The 14,891-nt window shown below is 42.6% G+C and overlaps 1 protein-coding gene across 6 annotated transcripts in view; it reads right to left on the bottom strand.

Moving 5' to 3' along the window:
• STK39 (serine/threonine kinase 39) overlaps positions 1–2,435 on the bottom strand; it is a 78,697-nt gene extending 76,262 nt beyond the window's left edge. For 2 of the 6 annotated variants that reach the window (XM_064434586.1, XM_064434587.1), the window contains exon 1: positions 1,450–1,929. In XM_064434586.1, coding sequence (XP_064290656.1) covers positions 1,450–1,570 — 121 coding nt within the window. In that variant the 5' untranslated portion in view covers positions 1,571–1,929. The other 4 variants (XM_064434589.1, XM_064434588.1, XM_064434590.1 and 1 more) reach the window with 4 other exon arrangements.
• Positions 2,436–14,891: the final 12,456 nt, after the last annotated feature.

The following is a 14,891-nucleotide window of genomic DNA, read 5'->3' as shown; positions in this document are numbered from 1 at the left end:
GGGCAGAGGAAGACACAGTCCTCTGTCCAGTAAACCCATACTTTTGGGGGACCTCCATAGGCAACACCTGCTCAATACCAAACATAGTGAGCCACCTCCAGGGACCTGAACACCTGAACCCTCATCCCTCTTTAGTCCCTATTCACAGGGATAGGGAAGTACAAACTACTGGATGTACAAACACAAACACAAAGGTACCACCTGGGTCAACAAAAAGTCATCCCATTTTAAGGAAGAAGTACTTTTCTGAACTATTTTGTTTCTGCCTGTGGAAAATAAAAAAGCTTAATGACAAAGCTGAGTACACACAACTTCCAGATTGATAACATGCAGTTCTGGTTGTCATCAGCCTGACAACAATTAGCAATAAGTGTAATACTGAAGATAATCAACAGCATCCGCAGGCAAGTCACCTGGACTTTTCTCACTTAAGTGGCCTTATTTGTAAGAAACAGAAATCAGAGTTGGCCTTTGCCACCTGCAGTATTTGCCAGAAGTTTAAAATGTTACATACAAATAAAAGCAAGTTTTCCCAAAGTAGAACATTAGCAACAAGCAGCATCTAGGGCAAGAGATGAAAAACTTTCCATCGCACATACTTTCAACAACAATTAGCATTTCACAAAGTAAAATTCAAAATAACCTTATCCAAATAAAGGGAATGGAAACTGAACACATCTGAACTGAACACATCTGATCTGCATTAGTTGGATACGTGAACAAAGTGCTGAAACACACAACCAAGAAAGTCCCCTTCCTCCGGGGACATGGGAGGGGGCCAGCAGACGGGTTAAACTTCCATGGCAAACCGAGTCAAAAGCAGGTTGGCTGGCGTGAAAACGAAGCTGTAATCCCCTGCTGGCCTTACGTGCCACCGACGGGCATAGGGCCGGGGGGCATAAGGAGATGCGAACAAGATGAAACGGTGAGGGAGAAGAGGAAATAGTTTAAATATGTATACACGTATATATACAGGTTAAGAGAGAGAGTCGTCACGTGAGCAGCAGATCTACGGGTGAGATTTACCTCCCCCATGAAAGCACCGGAAAAATGCAGAGTAATCTAAGCGGATGCGCGCACATGTGCGCATCCACGGACACACACAGCGCAGACACACAAAGCACACAGAGCGCATCTGCGGAGTTGCCGGGGTCCCAGCGCAAAGCAGCAGGTCAAGGCTGGAGTGACGATGCACCGCAGGACAGCGGCGCCTCCGCCGAGCCGCACCGGGCGGGGCGCGGCGGGTTCCAGCAGGAGCCGCCGCCCCCCGGGGCCGCCCGCTGCCGGGCGGATAAAGTTTGCAGCAGCCGCCGCTGCAGTGCCGGGTGCGTCCGCCGCAGTGAACGAGCCCTGCCTGCGGGAGAGCGAGCGCCGGTAGGCCCGGAGCCGGCCGCGGCATCCCTGCCTTCCTTCCCCACCTCCGCCCCGCCGCGCCCCCGCTCCACTGACCGATCACCTCCTGCAGCTCGTAGGCGTCCCTGCAGATGGGCCAGCCGGCGGCCGGCGCGGCGAGTGCGGGCGCCGGCTGGGGCTGCTGGACGTGGACCGGCGACTCGCCCTGCTCCGCCATGATGCTACCGGAGCGCCCAGGCACCCGACGACCTTCTCCAAACTTCCCCTCCAGCAACACCTTTCAGCCGCGCTCTGCCTCCCGCCCGCCCTGCCCGAGCAGCCGGCCGCCCGCCCGCCCGGCGGAGGGAGGAGGCAGGGCACCGAGGGGGAGGAGGCAGAGGCGGGCGTCGCCGCCGGCCGCGGCCGCTCGCCCAGCGCCGCTGCGGAGAGACGGAGCCCGAGCGCGGAGCCTGGGCCCCGGGCGGTGCCGGTGCGGCGCCGGCAGAGCGAGGCGGTGCCCCCGGCCGCGCCCCGCCCGAGGGAGCGGCGCTGGCAGAGGCGCCCCGCGGGAGCGGCCCCGGTGCTCGCCGCCTGCCCCGGCACCTCGTAACCTACCTGCCCGCCTGCTGGCGGCAGCTCTGGCCGTCGCCCTTCCCCGCTCATCCCGCGGCTCGCTGGGATGCTCCGTGCGTCTGGAAGCACGGCGAGGTCCTGCCCAGGGCGGCGGGCTGAGCGTGTGCAGGCCACGGCCCTGCCGGCCGACTGCCGGAGCCCGCCGGGGCCGAGCGGGACGGCAGGGAGGGAGGGAGGGAGGGAGGGAAGCCGCGTCTTGTGGCGGATGCTAAAGCACCTGTTAGGCCGATGGCATAAGCACAGAGGCTGATCTGGGGCGCAGCTCACTAGAAGTGTCACTGCTGAGTGTGCTCCTGCTGCTCAAGATGACTTGTATTCGAATCTGAGGAGATGAGGAAAGCATTTTCTTTCATCCGTGATCGTGCTGCAGTCCTGCAAAGTGTTGAAGTCACCACATGATGAGTAGCCCTCTCCAGGACGAGTAGGACAGCTGCACCGTGTCACCTCAGTGCAGACACTGCCTTAGCTCATGACACCGAGAAGGACTGAGGACAGTTGAAAATGCTCCCCTTGGCTAACCACTACCAAATGATTTAAACAAATAAGAATAATGATTAAATGTCTCTAGTGTTTCCCATTATACAGTGCAAGGTTTAACAAAACAAAAAAAAAAACCACAAAAAAAAAAAAGCACACCAACCTGGGCTTAAAAGAAACTCCGCTGTTAATAATAGTATGGATTTTTTTCTTCTACACTCTTAGTAGTGTCAAGTATTCAATGATAGCATCAGGATTTTACTTACTATGAAGTAATTTAGAGACTAGTTATTTGTGTACAGTCTCAGTCCTATCAGTCCTACTTTGAATGCTTTGCATTTTAAGACTTTTGGAACTCTGAGAAGAAGAATGATAACATAAGATATCAGTATAGTTCAAAATCTTACTTCCTGCTACAGAATGAACTTAAAGTAATTAGAACTAATACAGTATGTGAGCAGGAAAGCTATAGCGCTGTCTAAAAGAACAGAACCTCACAAATCCTTAGGAAGTGTGATGAAGTGTGATTTAGAGTCAAGAAAAGATACATGTAACAACTAAAAGCTGTTAGATACTTTTTTCCACTTGGGATAATGCCCTTTTCCTAACTAATTTTTTGTGTTTCGTTAATTCCGTGAGGACTCAGTTAATTGAAGGTTACTCCAAAAAGGAAAGCAAGTTACTTCTAGTTTATTGTGTTGCTGAGAAAGCTGAAGGAAGTCCTAAACACTGCTTAATGATTCATCAGGTGTATCAGCAACTTGCAAATATTTGTGCACTGCACTTCCATTTTCTCATAAGCAAAAGTTTAGCTTAGTATAGAGACTTAGCAGTCGAATTTAAAAATTGCATGTTTTTGAGCTCATGATTCCTCTCAATCTCATTTTTAAAAGCTATGTGGTTGGAGTATTTTCCTATATACAAATTAGAAATTACTTGCCACAAAACTGAAGGTCAGCGAGACTTGGAAGAGGAAGTATTAAATTGTCATTCGTCATTAAGTTTAATGCCAAGACCTTTCTGCCAGAAATACCATAAAAAAATAGTAAAAGAGCAATAGCACAGGCCAAATCAATCAGCAGAGAAAATGGGTTACTCACTATTGATGGAAAACAGCCAAGTTCTCCATCTGTACTCAGTTGTTGTTGGGGGGAGGAGGTTGGAGGTGGTTAGTTTGAGCCTTGAATTTCTGTGATGCTACTGCCATATCGCTCTTTAAATTGCTGGTTAGCATCTGATACCATTATAGTTATTTTTGTCCTGATTATTGCCCAATTTGCCCAACTAATCCCTACAATTTTGGGGATTTCTAGAGTGCACCTGCACTCTCTGGGGCCTGGGGACAGGGAAGGGCCCCACAGCCCCGGGCTCGGCTCCGCCCGCAGGCAGCGCCCTTCTCCTCCAGGCTTTCCAAACACCGGAAAGAACAGCAGCCTGCCGGTTTAGAAGGTTCCAGAGAAACTGATAGGACTCATGTACAAATCATTGTTCTCAGAATTGATGACGGTTCAGAATGATCGCGTCTGAATGTGATTTGGTCTTTCCCAGTGCCTGAACAAAGAGGGTTCCATGAGATTGTCAGGGTCACTGAGTTCTGTCACCAAATTACTGATTCCAAAGTGAATAAAGGCTTTACATAGCCAAGTTACAATCAAAACTGGTAGAAATAGAAAACCACACAGAAAACCACACAGGCCACTATGGCAGGAGAGTTAAAGGCACACTCAGACCTTTTGAAAGTTCCATGCAGTACCCTCTGCAGATGGGACAAAAATGTGTTCAGAGCAAAATAAGTCAGACTTCTTTTCTAGGTTTGCAGAATTTAGGCAAGATAACATTGGTGCTTATCTGTTATCATGTTATTGGTGCATAACAATGACATTGCAGACCAACTAATTACTTTCAAACATAAGCATACCTATATAAATCACAGACAAGCATAAGGACTGGGGCTCATAAGCATATGGTGCATATGCTAGTAGCATAGACAAGGGACAGCATCCACCCAAACTACTTTTTTTCTGAATAGAAAGGCAGCAGATGCAACCAAAACAGCAATATAACCTACCACAGACTAACCCAGAGTGAGAAGAAACTCTTCTCTCTACTGTCACTTAGTCTACCTCAGAGAAATGAGTGAAGTAAAACCACCCTCTCTTCCACAAATGGCCTAAAATGCAGATATGACTATCACATACAGCAGCACTGCTCTCTCCAATTATGTAGGTAAGGTCTGAAAGCCTCTAATTTGGTAGCACTGAGGGGTGGCTGTGCTTTACACAATGCCATGAGATATGAATGCTGACACAACAGCAGCTGGTGGTGATGGGAACAGATTAAATGCTTTCAGCCTCCCTTTCTCCTCTAGTGAATGTAGAATTAAATAGGTACCATGCCCATTATTATTACTAGGATGCTTCCTTTCATCAAAGCTTACAGCTTAGGTTGGTTTCTGCTCACAGAGAACACATGAGTATCTTCTTGGCAATTCACATTGCAAAATGCATTGTACTTAATACAGGATCATTTGGGTTAGAAGAGACCTCTTGAGATCATCCAGTCCAACCCTGCCCCAACCAAGGCAGGGTCACCTAGAGCAAGTTAGACAGGAATGTTTCCAGGTGGGTTTCAAATGTCTTCAGAGAAGACTTCACAACCTCCCTAGGCAGTGTGTTCCAGTGCTCTGCAATACTTAATGTAAAGAAGTTCTTCCTCTTGTTGAGATGGAAACATCTCAACATTTACACTGCCACATTTACACTGAAAAGCCTTCAATTCCAATGACACTGTCATTGCAATTGGACACTAAGTTTCACTGAAGTTAATGTCCATCAAAGCATAGTGATGCTTTACAAAATAAGCCATTTCTATTTTTTTCCCTAGGTTGAAGGCCTTGATGCCTTCATCTCTTTTCTTCTCCCTTCCCCCCCTTGTAAACCTTTGTAAGCTGTAGCACTCAGCAGATTAGTCCTTTTAAGATCCTAGGAAAAGCTAGTTATATTAATGATTATTGAGCCAACTATGATTAAGCTAAATTTTGTTGCTATATAGTGAAATGGGTATTTTAATTATTTACTTATGCAGCACACCCCAAGCTGTTACTGGTCCTGCAAAAGAATTTTTTTAGGTATTTTTTTGTTAACCTGGTTTTCAGGCTACAGGTAGAGGAAATGCTCACATCTTTGTCTCAACCCCTTTGAAAGTGAGAAGGCCTGACAGGCATATTGAAGACATAACTTAAAAAGAATAAGGGAGCCTGGGTGAGCTTCTCTGCAGAGAGCAGATGCAGCCTGTGTGCTATCAGAGCTTGTTCCTCTGTGTCACAGCTGGCTTTGCATGTTGGGAACCCCTGTCACAGCAGCTAAGCCTCCCCATCCTCCCATCCAGCTTTTCAAAGCAGGCCATGGGAACACACTGTGCTGTTAACTTGCTCTTGCTGCCAAACCACCCAAAACTTTACCATTACCAGATAAATATTACTAGCTCATTCCAGCACCATGAGTCCCAGTGGCTAATTACCTAAATCATGATGGCACATCAATCATTATACATTTCAAACATTCAAAATTCAGAATTTTGCATGCATTTAGAATATTTACATGCTAGCCATTCATGTATTGGCAACACAGCCTTTTTGGAATCTGCAGGAACCGCAATCTCCACAATGATTATTTGAATGAATTTAGGATACAGTCACCATGAAAATGACAGTGAACTAAATATTATTGTTGCTTTTGAACTACAGTTTAATATAATTAAGGTGTTGTGGAGGTGTTCAGCTTACTGAAGCTTTTAGCAGGAATAAACTCTCCATTGCTGTGAATGAATAAAATTCAAATATATAAAAGATTTGATCTAGGAACTTCTATGGCTTTCATCACTGTAGGATATGAACATCTCATGCATATTAATAAATTAATTTTCACATACAAAAAGACTGGGGAATATAATTACCTCAGTTCACAAGGGGAAACAGAAAAAGCTTAAGGGATTTGCTAAAGGTCATAAAAGAACGGGGTAGCAAAACTGTGGGAGTGTAACACGTATTTCCTAAGGATGAGATTTCACACAGCCTCATGAGACCAGGGATCTAATCTGGTTGACAGCTAATTCCAGTTTGGTTCATCTGAAAACATTGGCTGGTCACTGGTTAGCCAAACAAGCCATAGGCAGGATAAACAAGGGAGACCTGAAAAAAATGTGGCCAACAGTAGGGAATAGGAAATGCCACCATTCAAGCAGAAGAACAGTTTTAGCTTTGTTAGATGATCATGGAATGGCCAAAATAATACCTTAATTAGAAAAGGCTATTCATCATTTGAGTAAATGACCCTAGCCTTTTTAAATTTTCTTTTTATACTATCAGAGAAGAAACAGTCCATATTTTCCTGGGAACCTACAAGCTTCAATGCAGCAATGTGCTTGAGTTCTTGGGATTTAAAAATTCCTAAAGGTTTTCCTTTTAGTTTTGGGGGTGTAAGTTGAAATAGTTTTGAAATCTATATGCCATAAGTGTGCCTGTATATGAAACTCGACCATTAAACAAAAAACTGTGATTACATTTAGACGTTCTCTTTTTTCCTTCTGGTGTTTGGTTTTTTGGTTGTTTTTTTTGTTTGTTTGTTTGTTTGTTTGTTTGTTTTTGTTGTTTTTTGGGGGTTTTTTGGAGGGGGTTGGGGTTTGGTTGGTTTTTGCTTGTTTTGTTTGGTTTGGGGTTTTTTGTTTGTTTGTTTGTTTGGCGTTTTTTTTTTTGTTTTGTTTGTTTGTGGGTTTTTTGTGTTTTGTTGGGGTTTTTTTGTCCTGGAATATTTGGGGTCTGATGAGCAGGGCTTCCTGGGAAATCAAAATGGCACTTAAAACCAAAATAAACTTTGCTCAAATTTAATAATTTCTCTCTATGTTGCTGCATAAATTTCCCTTCAAGTAAGTCAACAAGATTCCCAGTCAAACTTGAGCATTATAAAAACCTCAGGCTCCCATCTCTCAGGGCAGCTTGCTTGGCTTTTACAGGACTGGCAGAGTTCCTCAGTCTAGGTCACCCTTGAGGAAGAAAGGTGTTTAATGAAGAGCTTCTGGCTGAGCAAGTCATGTCAGCGAGCAACAAGGGCTGGGCTGCCTTGGAGGCCAGGAGCCACAAGTACCATGAGGCAGCAGGGCCAGTGGCCACTCCAAACAGAGGCATCCTGCCAGGAGCCCAGACAGACCCAGGGGCAGCAGCCAGAGTCAGCTGACAGTCCAGTGACTGCCAGGTGAGTCTAGGGACAGGGCAGCTCCAAGGTGCAGCCAGAGAGCTCAGCCAGCAGGCAGGGTCAGGAGCATCCACGTGCAAGACTGGGCTCTGCTGCTGTGTAAGTAGGGAGGCAAGGACCAAGCACAGCCATTGCTCAGGCAAGAACCACAGGCAAAGGTAGGAGCTTGAACACAGCAGAGGACCCAGGCAAGACTTCTCCCACCTCTGTCTTGCAACTTGGCTGTTTTCACAGCACTTTGATCTGAGATTACAGAGCAGCACCATGTCTGAGCTGGCCTTGAGTAGAGACAGTAAAACTCTAGGTGTAGGGAAAGCAAATCCAGCTGGTGTGCTCAGAGCCCTGGCAACGTGGGCTTAGCATCAAGAACTCGAGTGTTTCTCTTGTTAGGAGTGTTTGCCATACCCACCATTAATTTCCAGAGTCACGTGACAGATCAAAAGTACTGTCAGTGTAGGTTCAGACTTTAATTCAGAAAATTACCTATTGCTCTAATTCCCTCTACTCTAATAAAGTGCTGAAATGCTACAAGAAACTACCCAAAGGGGAAAGTACAGAAGTTACCATCCTTTCCTGTGTATCAGCTAAATCTCTTCCTGGATTAAGACAAGCTATGGAATAATATCTGAACCAAAACCCCAGTAACACAGCGTAAATCCACCAAATGAGCAGCCTCTACTCTAGGAAGATTAAAATACCAGTTAAGGCATTAAAAATAGAACTCAAACTAAAGAAAAATCTTCCTCAAAACAGTGAGGTGCTTTAAAATTCCTAAACACTTCTTTCTCTCCTCTCTGTATCTCCTAGGATGTCCACAGTATTAAACAAGCCCATTGACTCAAAAATTTAGGTGTGAGTCTTCTTTTAAAGACCTTTAACAATTACTTTGGATCTGGCATAATTTGTGTAATTCACAAAAAGAATTTAAATGTAGAATTAAAAATAACATTTTTTCTAACACATCTCTTATTGTTTTTATGATTTCTTTAAAAATCTAATTTATCCAAGAATAACAGAAACCTAAACTAACCAACACTGTGGTTTTTTTACATGAGAAACAGAAATTAGACATGTTAAGTGCAACAATTTTTAAAGTTGTACTGGCATATCATCAAAATATACAAAGTATACTGACATCATTATTCACAGATGATGTACCCATAAAAGCCTTACTTTTAGCATATACCACTAGGTATAACATGCCAAGACAGAGCTCTTAATTTTGTTTCCTGCTTTACCAATAGTAGAATCAACTGTGCACAAATATCAGCTACTCTAGTTTAAGCAGGCTTTGCTGTTGTGTCCTGTAATGCATCCCCTGCAAATACAGCCAAGTCCTCACTCTCACCTGGCATTCTGGCCAGCACAATTGCACCTACAAAATTAGGTATAGCTGCAGAAGCCACACTTTGACTAGTTCTTTTTGTTGTGCTTATGTAAGGGTGCTTGTTGTATTGATATAAAAGCCTGATTTTGCCAATATACCAAAAAACATACTAGGAAATGGTGCCAGTAAAATGCAAATTATCTCAGTTGGTAAACATGTCCTAGCATAGGCATAGCTGATTTTTGGGGTTTTTTACCAGCGATTACACCACCAACACATGGCTTAGTGCTGGTATGAAAGCACTCACTGATCTAGTCACACCACTTAGCCAGAGCATCAGCTGGAGAGGTGTAGTTCTGGGATGTGATCTTTGAGTGGCACCAGAGAGAGCTGTATGGGAAGAGGATGCTACGAGCCAGGGCAGCAGGCACAGCTTGCTCTGGGATGTGTACGGTCCAGGGAGAGTATTGAGGGGTAACAATCAAAAGGCAAGAAAGTTGTTTCATGGGAAGAATGGGGTATCTGGAAGCTCTGGTAACAATTAAATATCTAGAAAATGGTCTTCAGAGGTCTCTTCCAACCCTAACAATTCTGTGGTTCTCTGATTCTGTGATCCAGCAGTACAAATTACAACAGGAAGACACTTAAAGAAAAATTTCATCTGAATCTGTACTATTAGTGTGAAAAAAAAAAGAAGAAAACTCTTGGGATATCAGCTCATTTCCTACAATAGCACCTCGGACACGATTTACTTAGAATAAGTTTACTATGAATTTTTATTACAAAGACTTGCGCAGTGTATTACACATATTTTTGAAATGTACATGTGCGATATCTTTTAACCAAAGGAAAGAGAAACTCTAAGGAAATATGCAACCTGTCTAAGCTGTGTGCCTTTATGAACTTGTCCTGGTTTTTTACAATTGAATGGGTTGTGACTGGAAGTGTGAACAGAAGCATCATTCCCAGACTTTCAATAGTCAGAATCTTGGTTAGCCTGCTGACATGCTGAGACAACTGAAGTTATCCACTCTAGGAAGAAATCTGCAGAGGGTGGAAAACATGACACTGAGAACTAGCACAGTCTTGAGGGAGGAAAGGTGGCAGACCTCTAAATCCAACTGGCAGAGCTCTAAATCCAGGAAGACTGCCAGGTGGTCCAAACAGTAGCACTGAACATCATGAAAGCCCTGAAAGCCTTTGCCTCCATGAGCAAAGAAAAGGCAGGCAGGTAAATAATTATTAGATTAAAAAAAACCTAAACAAACCAGAAAACTGACTTGAACAAAATGTGGGCTGTGATTGTCAAAAATAATACTCTTAAGGGCACACCTTACAAAGCTAAAGCCATTAGCACAAACAGGGACAGGAGGTGGCCAGCTCCAGTTAACAATTCTGGAGCAAGATCCTACTGATATGCTAACTTTAATTTTTTATAAGACAGCAGAGATCTGATTTTTAAGATCAAAATGTATTAAAAATTATAGGCTATATGTGGATTTCAAAAGCAAACAAGATCTGCCACAAGACAAGTTCAGTGGAGACAAAAGAGTATTTCCTGAAGACAAAAAAAGGAAAAAAGGGCATGAGTAAAATCTTTCATAGACCTGTGTATGTTGATGGCAAAAATACACAATTTAATATTCTCAATTTTCTGGAATAGATATGCTAAAGGAATATCTCAGCTAAGCAGCTGATTGACAAAGTCAGCCTTTTTTTAGCTTTGTAAATATTCTAAATTGATGTTTGTGTGGCACAAGTTTGGGCAGATCACAGCAAAGTTGATTGTCTTTATCCCTTAATTTAGTAGGTTGCTGCAAGCCCCTTGCCAGTAACACAATCCCTATTGAAAAGGATTATAGAGAAACAGTGTCAGATTCAGTTTCATTGATGCTATATCCTGTTACTTGATAGCACAAAGTATAATTTGACAGGTATCATTTGGCAGTAACCTGCAGACATTTTTGATAGAAAACTCTCAACTTGAATACTTATAATGGAGGAAGTTGGAGGCAGAAGAGATGGGAACAGGTATCAGATGACAAATATCTGATCTCCTACCAGAGACATTCAAAGAAAAAAAGAACACGTGGCACCCAGCTCCTAGAAAGGTGTGATGCCAAACACATACAAAATGTATGAGATGTAAGAATAATGGCTTGCTGCAGAATTGAGGCAAGACCACCAAATCTCCTGATATAAAACAAGTAGAACAAATGAACTTTCTGTATCCATAGTGGCAATGGTATTTCAGCTGAGAATCACTGTCATTTCAAAGTTGTTAGACATCTAAGTAGACTCCATTTATAACATGAAATTTTAGAAATATTCATATATTTTTAATCTACCCACAAAGAAATTTGAAGCATTAAAAACAGCTAAGGACTTCCCTGTGGTCATTTACACCACCCCAACTGAAGGCTAGAAACTCTTTTTCTGCCACAAGCTTTTTAGCAAGCAGATGTTTGAATGTATTCCAAGAATGTATTAATACCATGGTTAAGGAAGCTCAGAGGGTTTTTGCTTCAAATAGGATAGTTTTTCTCTAATAGGCTGGTAGCCTTTAATAATGGCAAAAGAAATTAATATTTCCTTTGCTGCCTTGTCAAGCAAAGAATAAAATATGAGTTTGGTTTTGTTAATGCTTCCAAGTCTCCAAGCAAGTGACAATACATAAAGGGCTTTTTGCTGTCTCCCACTTAAAGGAACAAGTTTATGTTGTGTCTTTGATGTATTCCTGAAGTTATATATTAATATATTTCACTGCTTGAAAAAGTACAATATGTAAACTCAAAATGCAGGAGTTATAATATTTGCAAGAATTCGCTATTCTGCTTCACTAAAATGCCACTATTTTTAATAAAATAAACAGCACAAAAGCTTTCTTTTCATACAAATTGTGTGCATATTTATTGATATTCCCTGACAGATTATGCAGTATACATGCTATATTGAACAATTAGAAGAAGAGCATATTGAGAAAATATGTTTACTTTTTAGATTCAGATCTTGTCCTCCAAATGTCTTAAATCAAATAATAAAGACTTACACTTTTAATTAGTGCCATAGATTCTGGGCTGTAAAGTAAACATTATAACAAAAAATTAACTGCTCTAGGCTTATGCAAGATTTTTCTGTAATAAGAATAAAATAGTTTTGGTTATGTTTGCTTGAATTAACATTTGAAGTGCACATAATACTAGTCCTCTTCAAAGCTGCCTAGAGATTCTGGTAAAGTCTTTATCCAACTATGTAACTTCCATGAAGCATAGTCAAAAATCAGGAGGAAGGTCTTAAATCAGTTTAAGTATTTTTTATCCCACACCAATAACACAGATTGGAAAAAAAAATATTGCCAGCTACATTTGCAGGGAATGTAAAGGTGACTTGTGAGAGGTGCAGGACTCAGTCCTACTGTCTGAGGCACACTGGGCACAGTACAAGTGATGCACCAGCATATGCATGATGAACCCTTCAGGAAACTCTCCCTGCTGACTGTGATGACCCCGAGCTGGAAATAGCGATGCTCATTCACCATCATCACTACATCACTAGGGCTTTTCTCAGGGCACACATCCAAACACATTTAAAAACCTGGGTACAGGTTGACAATGTTGAATGACAATATGAAATCCCTCAACAAGCCTCAAAACTCACTATTACTTTTAAATGGATATCTTATATTCCGCAGAGCTGGGCATGGATTCAAGTACAAATAAATATATTAGCCAGGCTGCCTTCAGCCATGGGAATTGCAACCTGGCACACATCATGAATCAGGAAAGTAACTTTTATTGATTTATACTAGTGCTGATCTTATATTCCTCAGCAAGTTTCAGGTGACGTTTCCTCTCTCTTGATGAATTATAAGTTCATACTGCTTGTAGAGACAAGTCAGACAAACACAAAGAACTATCACTTTCAAATGAGAGGTTTCAAAACAGAAAAAGCTAATGTTTTCTCAGGTTTTGAAGCATTTTAACCTTGTGGCCCGAATGTTGCCAAGCTGGCTAGCCTGGATGCTAGAACCACTTACTTAATGGAGGAAGAGTAATACTGCAAGGCAGGCAGACAGGCTTCCTATGGTTGCATTATCAACACAGTTCCAGGCTCCACCACCCCATCCATCTTCAAGGTCTCTGCAGAGACTGCCACACAGCATCATTTAGCAGTGCCCCCAGACTGCAAGGAGAAAACAAACTGATTTCTCTCTGCCAGGTGACAGGGCTGGGGACACTGTAATCAGAGGCAAATAGACCTACCTAACCTGCAGACTGTCAGTTTCTGGGCTTGAAGGTTCATCAATGCTCTATAAAAGATGTAATCTCTTATATTTGTCCCACCATAGCTTTACAATACCACTCCTTACTCTTCCATAAACCTTGACTGCTTTTACCCATGGGCTTATTCCTGGAACTTATCACAGACCACGGGGTGAGCACACATCATTTAGGTGCATACAAGGGAGAATATATTTTCTGGTTTTGTTTAGCTTTGGCTGTACTCCCAGACTTGAAGCTTTCTGGAAGGTGACTGTGTACATCTGCATCAATCAGGGTGCAGCAAGGACAGGGTAATCTGGGAGCTCTGGGTGTCAGCAGGGCCAGCCTGGCACAACCCCAGCCAGGGAACGAGGGCAGGTCCATCTTTCACAGCAGGCTGGTGAGCTCACCAAGCCATGCTGTGTCAGAGTGGGCCTCGAGAACAGGCAGAGCAATCCCTGAAAGGTAACACTGGGTGGGCCTTAACAGTCATGGCTTTGTTTTAGCTCAGGTCTGTCCATTGGGAATTGAGGTTTGCAAAGGAAAGGGCCTGCTGGTGGGACCTATAGTCAAAGAAGGAGCAGTGCTCCTTCACTTGGGTCCATCAGGTCTAAAAGAGCTCTAAAGTTTGGGATCTCACAAGTGCAGTAATGCTGAAGAGAAGATGATGCAGGTTAACATTCTGTACTACTTATATTGTGCTTAATGGTAGTCAAATCAAAACCTTCAGTGGCCATCTGTGTAACAGTGAAATTATCAGAATTCCATTAATGCACAGGGATCCAGAAAGTTCACAGCTGTGCCTGGCTCTTTCTAGCACTCCCTAACACTGGTCAGAAAACGCGTGTCAACAAGTTTCTCCCAATGTATATCAGACCACTGCTGTTTTATTTATTTAATAGTACTCTTTATCTTATTCTCATCATGTCACCTGATTTTTAAGCCATCTTTTTTTGTCCCTTTTTTATCTTTTCCTTGTCTTTAGAGAAAAAAAAAAGTTATAAATTAACAGCAGAATTTGAATGCTGAGAACTACCATCTAAAATATTTTCCTTTAATCAGAAAGGACATCTACATTGATGTGCCTGAAACAAGTCTTATAAAAGTCTGTATTGAGATAAGAGAGGGACAAAGAATTGCTGCAGGTTTACTTGTTCAAGAAAGTTTTCAGTGTATTTGTTTGCAGCAGCTTTATTCCCTGGTGGATAGATTCATGCATAAGGAATGTGCAACATAATTTTGTTGGTATCCAGTGCAGTTAACAAAGCTCTTTGTAAAAGAGCTACAAAACCACATGGATTGCTAATATGAAGATACTCAGAGAAGTTGCAAGCTACTGGAATTATTCTACCACCTTCTGTCCCTAACATTCTCCTTGGAGGGTTAAATAGTTGTTTTGCAAAGCTCTTTGGAAGTGCGTAAAAATACATCCCACCATCATGCCAGCATACCAAAAAGATAAATCCTTACACAGTTTACTTTACTTCAAATACGGTATTTGGCATTAAATGCTTTGTTTAAACTACTTCTAATGCTTTGATTTTTTTCTTTGAAAGATACCCCAGTCTAGAGTTTACTGTTGGACTTAAAGCATTCCCCAGAGTGCAGAGG

Source organism: Passer domesticus, chromosome 10 (genome assembly GCF_036417665.1).
Source record: "Passer domesticus isolate bPasDom1 chromosome 10, bPasDom1.hap1, whole genome shotgun sequence".
In the NCBI taxonomy this organism is placed as follows: domain Eukaryota; kingdom Metazoa; phylum Chordata; class Aves; order Passeriformes; family Passeridae; genus Passer; species Passer domesticus.
The sequence above is the reverse complement of the archived record's forward strand: the minus strand, read 5'-3'. Positions and strand labels throughout refer to the sequence as shown.